Source organism: Nerophis lumbriciformis, linkage group LG01, assembly GCF_033978685.3.
Source record: "Nerophis lumbriciformis linkage group LG01, RoL_Nlum_v2.1, whole genome shotgun sequence".
NCBI classification, from domain to species: domain Eukaryota; kingdom Metazoa; phylum Chordata; class Actinopteri; order Syngnathiformes; family Syngnathidae; genus Nerophis; species Nerophis lumbriciformis.
In genome coordinates this window covers 7,771,846-7,790,389 of record NC_084548.2, presented here as the reverse complement: position 1 = coordinate 7,790,389, position 18,544 = coordinate 7,771,846, and the positions used below count along the sequence as shown (strand labels likewise).

Sequence of the window (18,544 nt, the reverse complement as noted above, 5' to 3'; positions counted from 1 at the left end):
GATGGATAGTTAGTATATATTATTAATGTTGTAAATATAAGTCTTTATAATGAATATTAAAAAACAATTACAAAAAATAAAATAAAAATAAAAATGTATTTACTAAAAGCTTACCTTTTTTATATTTGCATAGAAAATGGACGAATGGATAGTTTGTATATATTATTAATGTTGTAAATATAAGTCTTTATAATGAATATTAAAAAACAATTACAAAAAATTTAAATTTTTTTAAAATGTATTTACTAAAAGCTTACCTTTTTATATTTGCATAGAAAATGGATGGATGGATAGTTTGTATATATTATTAATGTTATAAATATAAGTCTTTATAATGAATATTAAAAAACAATTACAAAAAAAAAAAAAAAAAATGTATTTACTAAAAGCTTACCTTTTTTATATTTGCATAGAAAATGGACGGATGGATAGTTTATATATTATTATTAATGTTGTAAATATAAGTCTTTATAATGAATATTAAAAAACAATTACAAAAAATAAAATAAAAATAAAAATGTACTTACTAAAAGCTTACCTTTTTTATATTTGCATAGGAAATGGACGGATGGATAGTTTATATATATTATTAATGTTGTAAATATAAGTCTTTATAATGAATATTAAAAAACAATTACAAAAAATAAAATACAAATAAAAATGTACTTACTAAAAGCTTACCTTTTTTATATTTGCATAGAAAATGGACGGATGGATAGTTTATATATATTATTAATGTTGTAAATATAAGTCTTTATAATGAATATTAAAAAACAATTACAAAAAATTAAAAATGTATTTACTAAAAGCTTACCTTTTTTTATATTTGCATAGAAAATGGATGGATGGATAGTTTGTATATATCATTAATGTTATAAATATAAGTCTTTATAATGAATTGTAAAAAACAATTACAAAAAATTAAAACAAATAAAAAATGTACTTACCTTTTTATATTTGCATAGAAAATGGACGGATGGATAGTTTGTATATATTATTAATGTTGTAAATTTAAGTCTTTATAATGAATATTAAAAAACAATTACAAAAAATAAAATAAAATTAAAAATGTATTTACTAAAAGCTTACCTTTTTTATATTTGCATAGAAAATGGACGGATGGATAGTTTGTATATATTATTAATGTTGTAAATATAAGTCTTTATAATGAATATTAAAAAACAATTACAAAAAATTAAAAATGTATTTACTAAAAGCTTACCTTTTTTTATATTTGCATAGAAAATGGATGGATGGATAGTTTGTATATATCATTAATGTTATAAATATAAGTCTTTATAATGAATTGTAAAAAACAATTACAAAAAATTAAAACAAATTAAAAATGTACTTACCTTTTTATATTTGCATAGAAAATGGACGGATGGATAGTTTGTATATATTATTAATGTTGTAAATTTAAGTCTTTATAATGAATATTAAAAAACAATTACAAAAAATAAAATAAAATTAAAAATGTATTTACTAAAAGCTTACCTTTTTTATATTTGCATAGAAAATGGACGGATGGATAGTTTGTATATATTATTAATGTTGTAAATATAAGTCTTTATAATGAATATTAAAAAACAATTACAAAAAATTAAAAATGTATTTACTAAAAGCTTACCTTTTTTTATATTTGCATAGAAAATGGATGGATGGATAGTTTGTATATATCATTAATGTTATAAATATAAGTCTTTATAATGAATTGTAAAAAACAATTACAAAAAATTAAAACAAATTAAAAATGTACTTACCTTTTTATATTTGCATAGAAAATGGACGGATGGATAGTTTGTATATATTATTAATGTTGTAAATTTAAGTCTTTATAATGAATATTAAAAAACAATTACAAAAAATAAAATAAAATTAAAAATGTATTTACTAAAAGCTTACCTTTTTTATATTTGCATAGAAAATGGACGGATGGATAGTTTGTATATATTATTAATGTTGTAAATATAAGTCTTTATAATGAATATTAAAAAACAATTACAAAAAATTAAAAATGTATTTACTAAAAGCTTACCTTTTTTTATATTTGCATAGAAAATGGATGGATGGATAGTTTGTATATATCATTAATGTTATAAATATAAGTCTTTATAATGAATTGTAAAAAACAATTACAAAAAATTAAAACAAATTAAAAATGTACTTACCTTTTTATATTTGCATAGAAAATGGACGGATGGATAGTTTGTATATATTATTAATGTTGTAAATTTAAGTCTTTATAATGAATATTAAAAAACAATTACAAAAAATAAAATAAAATTAAAAATGTATTTACTAAAAGCTTACCTTTTTTATATTTGCATAGAAAATGGACGGATGGATAGTTTGTATATATTATTAATGTTGTAAATATAAGTCTTTATAATGAATATTAAAAAACAATTACAAAAAATTAAAACAAATTAAAAATGTACTTACTAAAAGCTTACCTTTTTTATATTTGCATAGAAAATGGACGAATGGATAGTTGGTATATATTATTAATGTTGTAAATATAAGTCTTTATAATGAATTGTAAAAAACAATTACAAAAAATTAAAACAAATTAAAAATGTACTTACTAAAAGCTTACCTTTTTTACATTTGCATAGAAAATGGACGGATGGATAGTTTATATATATTATCAATGTTGTAAATATAAGTCTTTATATAGGGTGGTCCTAAAGAGGGAGGCATTTTTCGGAGGTCTCAAGAAGGTAACAAATACAGGAATGTGTGTGTGTGTGTGTGCGTGTGTGTGCGTGTGTGTACTTTCTGTTTCTCCCTAAACAGAAGTGGCCTCAGTGCGCCCTTGATGAGCGCACAGAGAGGAGCACCGACGCAGGACTAAAGAGTGTCCGAAAAGAAGCCTTCACTTCCCCGCAGTTTCTCCACTTCAGGTCGGTTGAATTTCGGAATTCCATCACCTGCGATCGTATCTGCGTAAAAACTTGGTGTCCACGTTCCACGTGAGTTGTTCTCTCCTTTCGCCTTGTCGCGGACTTCTGTTTGAAGCACTTTGGCATGATGGCGGTGACGTCATAAAGGCGCGTAAAAAAAAAAAAAAGATGCATTATGACATAAATAGATAAAAGTCAGCGTGCACTTGTTGTGCCGCGATGGCGTGTGCGCGCATCCTCCGCCGGCGGAGCCGCTGCCATCATGTCTCGCACGCTGCGTGGATGTGGACATGTGGAACTTCTGCCAAGGTATTGACATGCAATTATTAATAAGCCATCATCTCACTCAGTGCACGATTGCGCGTGTTTTTTTTTGTTTTTTTTTAATTGAATGACAGAGAAGACGCGAGCTTTATTATCCAATGCACGCAGTTTTATGAACAGCAATATTAGCACTTGCATGTCACCCGAGCATATTCACGATAGAAATAGATCCACTCCACGAGCTATTTTTAACCACCACGCATTGTTGTTGTGTAGTCAATATGGCGCCCTAGCACGTCACATCACGCACGCAAACGTGTGTTTGTGCTGCAGGTGTTTGTATTTGCACACATGTGACCGAAATAGTGCACGTTTTTTTTTTGTCAATGTTGCCCTAAAGCAAGCCATACTCAGCTGTGCAGGTGTACCTAATGTTGTGGCCGCGTGCAAAATCCCACATGAAGATTTGCATTTTTTTGTGTGTGTGTGTGCTGTTTCTTGCACACATGCGTCCGAACACACTTGTCAATGATGTCATGTTTGGGAATATACCCGCGCAATGGTTTATAATGTCTATTTTATGCTGGATCTACTTTCTATTTTATGCTGCAGCTGTTACATATACTGTAATATTGTACATTTGTTATATATTGTATGTATTATATACAATCAGTATATATTATACTGTATATGTAAATATTACATATATGCTATATTTTATATTGCTACTATAGTACATTTTTAGTCTACTTCACACCTGCATTATCCTTTCCATCCTTACCCTTTCCATCCTTTATAACTGAGCTACTGTGTGGAACAATTTCCCTTTTGGATCAATAAAGTTTGTCTAAGTCTCAGTTGTGAATAATATAATATATCAGTATATATTATATACTGTATACATAATATGTAAATATTACATATATGCTATATTTTATATTGCTACTATGGTACATTTTTAGTCTACTTCACACCTGCATTATCCTTTCCAACCTTACCCTTTCCATGCTTTGTAACTGAGCTACTGTGTTCCCTTGTGGATCAATAAAGTTTGTTTAAGTAGTGACTAATATAATATATCAGTATATAGTATATACGGTATATATAATATGTACATATTACATGTATTTTATATTGCTATGGTACATTTTTAGTCTACTTAATACCTGCAATTTCCTTTCCATCCTTTTGTAACTGAGCTACTGTGTGGAACTATTTCCCTTGTGGATTAATAAAGTTTGTCTAAGTCTAAGTTATGACTAATATAATATATCAGTATATATTATATACTGTATATATATAATATGTACATCCATCCATCCATCCATTTTTTACCGCTTATTCTCTTCGTGGTCGCGGGGGGGTGGGGGGGGGGGGGGGGGTACACCCTGGACAAGTCGCCACCTCATCGCAGGGCCTATAATATGTACATATTACATATGTTTTATATTGCTACTATGGTACATTTTTAGTCTACTTAATACCTGCAATTTCCTTTCCATCCTTTTGTAACTTTACTGCTGTGTGGAACTATTTCCCTTGTGGCTCAATAAAGTTTGTCTAAGTCTAAGTTTTGACTAATATAATATATCAGTTTATATTATATACTGTATATATAATATGTACATATTACATATATTTTATATTGCTACTATGGTACATTTTTAGTCTACTTAATACCTGCATTATCATTTCCATCCTTTTGTAACTGAGCTACTGTGTGGAACTATTTCCCTTGTGGATCAATAAAGTTTGTCTAAGTCTAAGTCGTGACTAGTATAATATATCAGTATATACTATATACTGTATATATAATATGTTCATATTACATATATTTTATATTGCTACTATGGTACATTTTTAGTCTAAATACCTGCATTATCCTTTCCATCCTTACCCTTTCCATCCTTTGTAACTGAGCTACTGTGTGGAACAATTTCCCTTGTGGCTCAATAAAGTTTGTCTAAGTCTAAGTTTTGACTAATATAATATATCAGTATATATTATATACTGTATATATATAATATGTACATCCATCCATCCATCCATTTTCTACCGCTTATTCCCTTCGGGGTCGCGGTGGGGTCGCTGGAGCCTATCTCAGCTACAATCGGGCGGAAGGCGGTGTACACCATGGACAAGTCGCCACCTCATCGCATGGCCTACTTAATACCTGCATTATCCTTTACATCCTTACCCTTTCCATCCTTTATAACTGAGCTACTGAGTGGAACTATTTCCCTTGTGGCTCAATAAAGTTTGTCTAAGTCTAAGTTTTGACTAATATAATATATCAGTATATATTATATACTGTATATATAATATGTACATATTACATATATTTTATATTGCTACTATGGTACATTTTTAGTCTACTTAATACCTGCATTATCCTTTCCATCCTTTGTAACTGAGCTACTGTGTGGAACAATTTCCCTTGTGGCTCAATAAAGTTTGTCTAAGTCTAAGTTTTGACTAATATAATATATCAGTATATATTATATACTGTATATACAATATGTTCATATTACATATATTTTATATTTTATATTGCTACTATGGTACATTTTTAGTCTACTTAATACCTGCATTATCCTTTTCATCCTTTGTAACTGAGCTGCTGTGTGGAATTATTTCCCTTGTGGATCGATAAAGTTTGTCTAAATCTAAGTTGTGACTAATATAATATATCGGTATATATTATATACTGTATATATAATATGTAAATATTACATATACCGTATTTTTTGGACTATAAGTCGCAGTTTTTTTTCACAGTTTGGCCGGGCCGGGGGTGAGACTTATACTCAGGGGCGACTTATGTGTGAAATGATTAACACATTAGCGTAAAATATCAAATAATATTATTTATCTCATTCAGGTAAGAGACTAGACGTATAAGATTTCATGGGATTTAGCGATTAGGAGTGACAGATTGTTTGGTAAACGTATAGCATGTTCTATATGTTATAGTTATTTGAATGACTCTTACCATAATATGTTACGTTAACATACCAGGCACGTTGTCATTTTCCCCCCCATGACCTGCTATTTGGATCTCAACACCTGCCCTTCAGCAAGGCATACTCAACTGTGCAGGTGTACCTAATATTGTGGCCGACGAGTGCCACAAACATTTTTGGTCACCCCCAAATCTACTGTGCAGCTGTTTCTTACTGTAGTTTTTGCAAAATAAATACTCAGCTGTGCAGGTGTACCTACACTGTAAAAAGAATTCTGTAAAAAAACGGTCATCTACTCATAGCTGCCAAACGAAAACCATAAAATTAAAGTAAAACACCATCCATCCATCCATTTTCTACCGCTTATTCCCTTCGGGGTCGCGGGGGCGCTGGAGCCTATCTCAGCTACAATCGGGCGGAAGGCGGGGTACACCCTGGACAAGTCGCCACCTCATCGCAGGGCCAACACAGATAGACAGACAACATTCACACTCACATTCACACACTAGGGACCATTTAGTGTTGCCAATCAACCTATCCCCAGGTGCATGTCTTTGGAGGTGGGAGGAAGCCGGAGTACCCGGAGGGAACCCACGCAGTCACGGGGAGAACATGCAAACTCCACACAGAAAGATCCCGAGCCCGGGATTGAACCCAAGACTACTCAGGACCTTCGTATTGTGAGGCAGATGCACTAACCCTTCTGCCACCGTGCTGCCCTAAAGTAAAACACTGTAAACCAAATAATGATCAAAAACATTATATTTACAGAAATGTTCATGTAACGTTTTGCGGAAAAATATCGTAATTTTACAGATTTTTACTAAATTATTAAGATCAACCACCTTTAATAAAGTGACGATGCAAACAGTTCTTCAGAAAAATACCTTTATTCTACAGAGTTTTTCCAAATTATTACGATCAAACACCTTTATTGAAGTGACAATGCTGGCAGTTCCACAGAAAAATACCATTATTTTACAGATTTTTTCTGATTTGTTAAGATCAACCACCTTTAATAAAGTGACGATGCAAACAGTTCTGCAGAAAAATACCTTTATTCTACAGCATGGGTGTCAAACTCTGGCCCGCGGGCCACCGCATTCACCGCTAACTCTAATACTTGCCAACCCTCCCGGGAGTCTTCCAAACTTCAGCGCCCCTCCCGATGTCGTCACGTCTGCTTTACAGCCAGTCCAACGAGTACTTCATCAACAGCGATACAGGTTACACTGAGGGTAGCCAAATAAAAAACTTTAACACTGTTAGAAATATACGCCACACTGTGAATCCACACCAAACAAGAATGACAAACACATTTCGGAAGAACATCCGCACCGTAACACAACATAAACACAACAGAACAAATACCCAGAACCCTTTGCAGCACTAACTCTTCCGGGACGCTACGAGGTGTGTGTGTGGGGGGCGGGGAGGTTTGGTGGTAGCGGGGGTGCATTTTGTAGCGTCCCGGAAGAGTTAGTGCTGCAAAGGATTCTGGGTATTTGTTCTGTTGTGTTTATGTTGTGTTATGGTGCGGATGTTCTCCCGAAATGTGTTTGTCATTCTTGTTTGCTGTGGATTCACAGTGTGGGGTATATTTCTAACAGTGTTAAAGTTTTTTATACCCTCAGTGTAACCTGTATCGCTGTTGATGAAGTATGCGTTGCATTCACTCGTGTGTGCGTACAGAAGCCGCACATATCTTGTGACTGGGTCTGAACGATGTTAGATTGGATGAAAAGCGGACGTGACGATAGCTCGTAGAGTACGTTAAAGGCAGTGCATTTAAGGCACACCCCCAAGACTGTGGTCCGGGTGGACGAGATATAATGACTGATGAACACCTTCGTTCGATAATGAAGGTTGCCTCAGCTCAAAGCCTGAGCCCCGACGTTAATGAACTAGAATCCAAGAAAAGATGGCAGGTATCTGGCTTGGGCACATCAGATTAGATCAGTGTGTTGCAAACTGAGCAGTTTAAAGTCCTGAATGGTTGTTTTATTCATTGTTATTTTATTTTCAAATGTATTAGCCTGTGGACAAAGTTAATGTTGATATTTACCTCAGAAGGCTGCAAATAGAAAAGAGGCATTCCATTTGTATTTAATTTGTATTTGATATGCCATTGATATTTTTTAATTATTATTATTATTATTTGAAACTCGATTTTGCATGTCACTATAAAGTTATATAAGCCTTGCTTGTTCAATATTTAATGCAAAACTTGTTTGGGTCCCTATTAAAAGGTCAATTTGTTCAACCTTGGCCCGCGGCTTTGTTCAGTTTTACATTTTGGCCCACTCTGTATTTGAGTTTGACACCCCTGTACTAGATTGTTAGTATGGACATAGACTTTTATATAACAAGCTACATATTTAATGAAAGATAATTACTGTAATTTTACATGAATTTGAAAGTAATTTAAGAAAACAGAAAATGCTATGTATACTTAATTTGATATTTTTCTGTAAAAAAATAGAAATATACATAGTTTGTCATTACTGGCATATTACTTAAAATAACAGGCGGATTGTTTATTTACAGATAATGTCTTCAATTATACAGTTTTACAAACTATTTAAATTTTTTTTAGAAAAATTACAGTAGAAATTTAGAGTAAATTAACCATAAAAATAGGATTTTTTTTTTTTTACAGTGTAACATTATGGCCACATTTTTGGTCACCCCCAAATCTGCTGTGCAGCTGTTTCATACTTGCCAACCTTCAGACCTCCGATTTCGGGAGGTGGGGGCGTGGTCGGGGGTGGGGCAGGGCGTGGTTGAGGGCGTGGTTAAGAGGGGAGGAGTATATTGACAGCTAGAATTCACCAAGTCAAGTATTTCATATATATATATATATATATATACATATATATATATATATATATATATATATATATATATATATATATATATATATATATATATATCCTGAAAATATGCAAACAAAACTGTGTTTAGATAATTAATACTTCAAACTTGCATAAATAAATATTAAGGAATATAACATAACTTGGCTTCTGAGAGCTTCAAAATGTAATGAATAAAATGCTAAAGTTGTTGATAAACAAGCAATTATTTTAATGATTAAATATGGTCATTTTAAATGAATTATTATGATAATTTAAAATTAATTATTTCAAATATGTTTATTTTAATGTATAATTCTAATGCCCGGATGTAATAAGGAGTCAGAAAAAATACAAATAAAAATACAATTAATTTTGATGTTTTTAGAAAAATATAGTAAAAATGTATTTAGTTTTTTTTTTTTTTTAAATTAATAAATATATTTATTTGTAGGTAAGATAAACATAATAATACAATTTATTTCTAGTCTGGATGATTTATTTCTTGTCACCCAGTTGTCCTCCCGTCGTGAAAAAAGGCTGTCCTCACTCAGGTCCGGCTGAAAATCGGGAGATTTTCGGGAGAATATTTGTCCCGGGAGGTTTTCGGGAGAGGCGCTGAATTTCGGGAGTCTCCCGGAAAATTCGGGAGGGTTGGCAAGTATGAGCTGTTTCTTACTGTAGTTTTGCAAAAATAAACATGCACAACCAAGTAATGCCATTTTTTTCCCCCCCAAACACGTGACCTGCTATTTGGATCTCAACACCTGCCCTTCAGCAAGGCATACTCAGCTGTGCATGTGTACCTAACATTGTGGCCGACGAGTACAGCACGCATTTTTGGTCAGCCCCACCCCCAAATCTTTCTTTTTGTATTTTTTGCAAAATAAATATGCACAGCCAAATAATGCCATTTTTTCCCCCCCAAACACGTGACCTGCTATTTGGATCTCAACACGCGCACACCTGCCCTTCAGCAAGGCATGCTCATCCGTGCAGGTGTACCTAATGTTATGGCCGATGAATGCCATAATACTTCTCATATAAATGCACATTTTTGTTTGACTTTTAAATGATTTTTGCATTAAAATAGCGTTTTTTCTTCGCGGCTTACTGCTCGGTCATGTGATGGGGGAGCACATATGGTCATGTGACGTCACATTACTGTGTGTGTGTGTGTGTGTGTGTGTGTGTGTGTGTGTGGGGAGATTAGAATCAAGGCGAGTGTTCCATTTAAAGTGAACACAACCAAGTCTTTTATTCTCGCCAAAAAAAACAAAAAAAACATGCACGCCGCCACCGCCGCGTCCTGCCTGCTCGCCGCCGGCCTGGGCTGCTTCCTGTACGGCCGCGATGTCTTACTATGGCCGCTCTCTCTGGCAGGATCCTCTTCCTCCATGCCCGAGCTGGGAGCTTCTCCGCGGCGGAGTCCGCAGGGAGTTCCGTACAGCGACCTGCAGCACATCGTCAACGCCGACGGACAGCACCTGTTCTGCCGCTACTGGGAGCCCACCGGCCCGCCAAGGTTAGTCCAGGAGGAGGAGGAGGAGGAGGAGCCAGAAGCCTTGCTTTCATGTCGTCTTGTGCAAATGCAATGCTTTTACTTTCACTTACGCGTTGGAACGAGTGGGTCGTGCAATGTTCCCTCTATTTTTTCACGTGTGTGAGCAAACGCAAAAACTCCTTGATCATTCAGTGGAGCCCATGTGAGCAACATCAGACGTGCACACTGTGGCTACACCAGCAGCACACCTGTCCCAAACCTGACTATAACTAGCAGGCCCGGCCCTAACCAATCTGGCGCCCTAGGCAAGATTTTAGGTGGCGCCCCCCCCCCACATCGGCAGTGAAGTGTATATACTCACAAGAAACCGAATAGCTTTGTCTTTGACCTTTTTTTTTTACTTAAAGAAAGCAAATTAACAATCAGAATAGTTAACAAGATAAAAAAAAATATGAATAAATAAATGAATGCAAAAAATAAAAAATGAATATATGAAATACAATATTTTTTACATACATATTGCTTAATTAACATTAATGATGTGCACTTTAACAACTAGGCTTACAACTATACCTAATATATAAAGGGGTGGAAAAGTGACTATTACCTGCAGGGCAAACATTAGCTAACCAGAAGGCAATAACAATGTAAACAAAAAACACCTGCTTAAAAGATCTAATACAAATGTCCCTGAGGAATGTAAGGTGGGAGTACTGTAATTACCTAACGTTACATTATTATTTTCCATAACAATTTAGCCCCTTCCACAATTAACCCGACGTTAAAACAGAACTAGCTATTTATTGATTAGCAATTGCCGAATCATGTAACATTAGCTTAATGCTAAAAAGCCAGGTTACTATCACATTCTGTAACAGACAAATAATTTCATGTAGGCTAACGTTACCTACTTGCTACCTCTGTCTTTTTCTCGTTTCTCCTCCTCTTCTTTTCTCTTTTTTCTTCCCTGGGCACCTGACAGTTTTGGCCGTTTTGACATCTTGTGTTGATTTTTTGATGTGGTGACGTCCAAAAAGAGTCATGATACGGGAAGGGAGGGGGTGCATAATATTTCTATTATATAGGCTTTACTTTGCATTTTAATTAACGAGGGATTATTTTTTGTATTTAGAAATAATAGTACCAACTTTTTTTTTTTCTCCAACATTTGTGGCACTGGCGTGGCGCCCCCTGATGGACGGCGCCCTTAGCATTTGCCTATACGGCCATTGCCACGGGCCGGCCCTGATAACTAGTTCAATCTCCATCCATCCATCCATTTTCTACCGCGAGGTGCTGGAGCCTATCTCAGCTGCATTCGGGCGGAAGGCGGGGTACATCCTGGACAAGTCCCCACCTCATCGCAGGGCCAACACAGATAGACAAACAACATTCTCTTATTATTATAATCAAATGAGTCATTTCCATTTCTAATATAAGTGTTTAGGTCCACTTACAATGACAATAACAACAAATATTGTTTTTCATGAACTGTGTACTTGTATTGTTTGTCTGGGTGGAGGTCCTGCTTTGGAAATAATTTGTACCCCCTTCAGACATTGCATTTAGTTCCCATTAAAACATTCACATGTTGCACAATGAGATGTAAGCAGGGGATCATGTGTACATTCCTGCAACTTCCTGTTTGTAAAAAATATATTTTTATTAGTATTTATTTAATATACTAATAGAATTTCATGATTAATATTTATAAATTAAGATTCCTAATAAGGCAGCATGGTGGTAGAGGGGTGAGTACATCTGCCTCACAATACGAAGGTCCTGAGTAGTCCTGGGTTCAATCCCAGGCTCGGGATCTTTCTGTATGGAGTTTGCATGTCCTCCCCGTGACTGCGTGGGTTCCCTTCGGGTACTCCGGCTTCCTCCCACCTCCAAAGACATGCACCTGGGGATAGGTTGACTGGCAACACTAAATAGTCCCTAGTGTGTGAATGTGAGTGTTGTCTGTCTATCTGTGTTGGCCCTGTGACGAGGTGGCGACTTGTCCAGGGTGTACACCGCCTTCTGCCCGATTATAGCTGAGATAGGCTCCAGCGCCCCCCGCGACCCCGAAGGGAATAAGCGGTAGAAAATGGATGGATGGATGGAAGATTCCTAATAAATGACACTAGAATAAGCACACATTTGATTGGTAAATCATTAGGGGTGTGGGAAAAAATCGATTTGAATTCGAATCGCGATTCTCACGTTGTGATTCTCATTTTTTAAAAATCGATTTTTTTTTTTTTTTAATAATTTTGTTTAAATTTTTAATTGTTTTTAATTAATCAATCCAACAAAACAATACAAAGCAATACCATAACAATGCAATCCAATTCCAAAACCAAACCCGACCCAGCAACACTCAGAACTGCAATAAACAGAGCAATTGAGGGGAGACACAAACACGACACAGAACAAACCAAAAGCAGTGAAACAAAAATGAATATTATCAACAACAGTATCAATATTAGTTACAATTTCAACATAGCAGTGATTAAAAATCCCTCATTAACATTATCATTAGACATTTATAAAAAAAAAGAACAATAGTGTCACAGTGGCTTACACTTGCATCGCATCTCATAAGCTTGACAACACACTGTGTCCAATATTTTCACAAAGATAAAATAAGTCATATTTTTGGTTCATTTAATAGTTAAAACAAATGTACATTATTGCAATCAGTTGATAAAACATTGTCCTTTACAATTATAAAAGCTTTTTACAAAAATCTACTACTCTCCTTGCATGTCAGCAGACTGGGGTAGATCCTGCTGAAATCCTATGTATTGAATGAATAGAGAATCTTTTTGAATCGTGAAAAAAATAGTTTTTGAATGGAGAATCGTGTTGAATTGAAAAAAAAAACGATTTTGAATCTAATCGTGACCCCAAGAATCGATATTGAATCGAATCGTGGGACACCCAAAGATTCACAGCCCTATAAATCATAGTGTAACGACCTGGAATGACACTTTATGTGTGGTGTTGGAGTTGTCCGACTTTTTGTGTGGCTGTAAACGCATCACTGGCTAAGTGCCATATGTGCATGTGTTGGCGCTAGTGAGAAAGAGCGAGCGGCTGCTGTTGATATAACAAAGTTGCTTTTGGTCTGGTTTGTACTGCAGAAAATGACCAATTTTGCTAGATATATATTTTTTTACTAATGTTTTGGTGATGTGTTTATGGCCGACAATAAAGAGTTTTGCTCAGTAAAGTGATGGATGGAATTCATGTCCTTAAAGCGTCTCGACAGACGTTACAATATTTGAACAATAATGACGAAAACTGTTTTCTCCGTCGTGTCCGTTATATAAGCCTTGCTTGTTCAATATTTAATGCAAAACTTGTTTGGGTCCTTATTAAAAGGTTAATTTGTTCAACCTTGCAGTTTTAGCAACTGTTATGTAAAAGAAAAGGGGTAGGATTAAATAAGCTCTGCTTCTTCCTACTCCTTTTCGAACATGTTGAAAAGAGAAACTGGAAATTGTGATGTATCATGTTGTATGCGTGCATGTTCCAAAATAAACTCAAAGTCAAATGATAAATGTATGCATGATCCTGTTATATCTCACATTCTATATTGTGTTTTGGAAAAAAGGTTGTCATAAACGTTAATTCATTTTAAAAAATAATACACAAGAAAACACATTTTTATGCATATGTTATAAACGTTTATTCACTTTCTTCTATCCTTCATGGATCTAAACTTTACCGCTGCCGGTAGTTTTTTCCCCCTATATTTTTATTGTAATATTTTTGGCCAAAGTAAGACAAAGAAAACAATCTGAAGTTGTTTTTATTTTTTAGATTTAATGCCATGATTTTAATAATCCAGCCCGCGTGTGCACACATTTTTCTCCATGCGGCCCCTGAGTTTAAAATGAGTTTGACACCCTTGTATTAGCATATCTAAAAAATAAAAATGTTTTTCTTTACCAAGAACCACCTCAGAAAACACTTGGCTCTCCAACTACCGCCATAATGACCAACATTACAATGCAGTAGCGTAGTAGGCCTATGTATTAATTTAAAACAAGACAGAGGTTTTATTTAACAAGTCTATTGAATATTTTTGGCCATCGTACCATTACACACAGTTTGAACAGTAACACTGTTTGAATATAGATACATATAAATAATGAATCAAATCTTTGGCGCACCGCTAGATGGAGCCTGTACCACCGTTTGAGAATAACTGATCTAGATAAACCCCCCTAAGTAATTAGTTTGTTTGCTAAAAAGTAGAGATGTCCGATAATTTCGGCAGATAAATGCTTTAAAATGTAATATCAGAAATGATTGGTATCATTTTTTTAAATTATCGGTATCGTTTTTATTTTTATTTTTTATTTTTTATTAAATCAACATAAAAAACACAAGATACACTTACAATTAGTGCACCAACCCAAAAAAAACTCCCTCCCCCATTTACACTCATTCACACAAAAGGGTTGTTTCTTTCTGTTATTAATATTGTGGTTCCTACATTATATATCAATATATATCAATACAGTCTGCAAGGGATACAGTCCGTAAGCACACATGATTGTGCGTGCTGCTGGTCCACTAATAGTACTAACCTTTAACAGTTGATTTTACTCATTTTCATTCATTACTAGTTTCTATGCAACTGTTTTTGTATTGTTTTACTTTCTTTTTTATTCAAGAAAATGTTTTTAATTTATTTATCTTATTTTATTAATTTTTTTAAAAAGGACCTTATCTTCACCATACCTGGTTGTTCAAATTAGGCATAATAATGTGTTAATTCCACGACTGTATATATCGGTATCGGTTGATATCGGTATCGGTAATTAAGAGTTGGACAATATCGGGATATGGGATATCGGCAAAAAGCTATTATCAGACATCCCTACTAAAAAGCCATTTTTTCTACAAAAAGTACCAACAAATTCAATATAAAGTGGCCAGAATATGAAATCAAATACTCATATAATCCTGTTATTATTCACTTAAATATGATTTTAAGTGTGTCAAGTTCTCCTTTACCTCAGGGTGTAAAGTAGGCATCCTCTGATTCACTTCATGGATAATACGAATCACATTTTTATTATTGTCAGTGCATCTTCTGGGGGTTAAGACTTCCCGTCTTTAAAAACTAATGACGCCTCTGTTTCTAACTTTATTCAAGAGTGCTTGAATGCATCACGTGTTATGTGTTCCAAAGTGTTCCATGCTGGGTTTGCGTTTGCTGCTATCAATGTGGAACAAACCGGTTTGCATAATGGATAGGGTGTGTCAGTCGTCTTAAGACATTCTTACATTTATTCAAGCAAGCTTATTACTAAACTTTCATGGCTGTATGACGTTGTTTTTTTTATTACTTACATATTTAAATGACAGAAAAAAAACAATCTTCACCTAGGGGCCCCAGTCCAACATCACAACTTAGCCTTCTACTTGGATTAGCTGTATATAAACAGACATGTGAATATGATCTTGATGTCATACCTATCCAGTCGGGAACCTACACTATATTGCCAAAAGTATTTGGCCACCTGCCTTTACTCCCATATGAACTTGAAGTGCCATCCCATGGAATTGTCCAAAATGTTAAGTCGCAGTTTTTTTCATAGTTTGGCCGGGGGTGCGACTTATACTCAGGAGCGACTTATGTGTGAAATTATTAACACATTAGCGTAAAATATGAAATAATATTATTTATCTCATTCACGTAAGAGACTAGACGTATAAGATTTCATGGGATTTAGCGATTAGGAGTGACAGATTGTTTGGTAAACGTATAGCATGTTCTATATGTTATAGTTATTTGAATGACTCTTACCATAATATGTTACGTTAACATACCAGTTGGTTATTTATGCCTCATATAACGTACACTTATTCAGCCTGTTGTTCACTATTCTTTATTTATTTTAAATTGCCTTTCAAATGTCTATTCTTGCTGTTGGGTTTTATCAAATAAATTTCCCCAAAAAATGCGACTTATACTCCAGTGCGACTTATATGTGGTTTTTTTCCTTCTTTATTATGCATTTTATCGATATTATCAGCCGATAAATGCTTTAAAATGAAATATCTGAAATTATCGGTATCGTTTTTTTTATCATCGGCATCGTTTTTTTTTGTTTTTTTTTATTAAATCAACATAAAAAACACAAGATACACTTACAATTAGTGCACCAACCCAAAAAACCTCCCTCCCCCATTTACACTCATTCACACAAAAGGGTTGTTTCTTTCTGTTAATATTCTGGTTCCTACATTATATATCAATATATATCAATACAGTCTGCAAGGGATACAGTCCGTAAGCACACATGATTGTGCGTGCTGCTGGTCCACTAATAGTACTAACCTTTAACAGTTAATTTGACTCATTTTCATTAATTACTAGTTTCTATGTAACTGTTTTTATATTGTTTTACTTTCTTTTATATTCAAGAAAATGTTTTTAATTTATTTATCTTATTTATTTATTTATTTATTTTTTTTAAACGACCTTATCTTCACCATACCTGGTTGTCCAAATTAGGCATAATAATGTGTTAATTCCACGACTGTATATATCCGTATCGGTTGATATCGGTATCGGTAATTAAAGAGTTGGACAATATCGGAATATCGGATATCAGCAAAAGGCCATTATCGGACATCACTAATATATATATATATATATATATATATATATATATATATATATATATATATATATATATATATATATATATATGTATATATATGTATGTGTGGGAAAAAAATCACAAGACTATTTAATCTCTACAGGCCTGTTTCATGAGGGGGGGTACCCTCAATCGTCAGGAGATTTTAATGGGAGCATTCACATACCATGGTTTATATAGGGCACAGAGTGGGTGGGTACAGGCTGGCGTAGGGGCGTGGTGATTGGCTCATGTGTTACCTAGGAGGTGTTTCCGTCTATGGCGGCATGCTGTTACAATTTCGCTGCGCTTGTTGAGGGATGACAGGTCTGGACGGTAAATAATAAACAGTTTCTCTTTCAAGCATAGGTTGCATCTTTTATTACCACTATTGTAAGGTGTGCTGGATGCAAGAATTTGCCATGTTATTGAATATTCAACATTATTGTCTTTGAGGTCCCAAATGTGTTTGCTGAGTTCTGTGGTATTTCGCAGGTTTTTGTTCCTGAAAGAAGCCTTGTGATTGTTCCATCTGGTTTTGAATTCTCCCTCGGTTAATCCTACATATGTGTCGGATGTGTTAATGTCCTTGCGTATTACCTTAGATTGGTAGACAACTGATGTTTGTAAGCATCCCCCGTTGAGAGGGCAATCAGGTTTCTTTCGACAGTTACATCCTTTGTTGGTTTTGGAGTCGCTCTGTCTGGGGGCCGACGGCTCATTTGCAATTGTATATATGTATATATATATATATATATATATATATATATATATATATATATATATATATATATATATATATATATATATATATATATATATATATATATATTAGTGATGTCCGATAATGGCCTTTTGCTGATATCCGATATTCCGATATTGTCCAACTCTTTAATTGTAATATATATGTAATATATATATTACATATATATATATACATATATATATATATATATATATATATATATATATATACAGCCCGGCCCCCGGCCAAATTGTTTTAACCCAATGCGGCCCCCGAGTCAAAAAGTTTGGGGACCCCTGAACTACACCATCGTCTAGTAAATATGTCACACCATAACAACAGTAGAAGTGTGTTGGGCAGACTAGTAAAACACTTATAAGCCAAACTCTCTATAATTATAATTATGTAAATCTCATTTTACCAGCTGCTGGAAGAATCTCGTACTGGGTGTTGTTGACCCCATTAAAATCGGGCTTACAACGCCCGAATGTTTTGACACTGAGAGGAAAGCGTTAAAAGAACACAACGTTGATTGAACGGCAAATAATCCTGCAGTGTGTTCGTGCACCTGAACACACTCATGAGAACCACGTGATTTACCACCCCCATCCCCCTCCTAATAGGTTTTTCTTTCTAATCTCTCTCACTAAATGCGCTGCA

The 18,544-nt window shown here is 34.3% G+C and overlaps 1 protein-coding gene across 3 annotated transcripts in view; it reads left to right on the top strand.

The window, feature by feature from the left end:
* The first annotated feature begins 2,746 nt into the window (after positions 1-2,746).
* Positions 2,747-18,544, top strand: part of mgll (monoglyceride lipase) — an 85,355-nt gene continuing 69,557 nt past the window's right edge. Inside the window, exons 1-2 of one of the 3 annotated variants that reach the window (XM_061974372.1) lie at positions 2,747-2,906; positions 10,369-10,510. In XM_061974372.1, coding sequence (XP_061830356.1) covers positions 10,383-10,510 — 128 coding nt within the window. In that variant the 5' untranslated portion in view covers positions 2,747-2,906; positions 10,369-10,382. Of the gene's footprint in view, positions 2,976-3,195; positions 3,216-10,368; positions 10,511-18,544 lie in introns of those variants that run through there. The other 2 variants (XM_061974379.1, XM_061974363.1) reach the window with 2 other exon arrangements.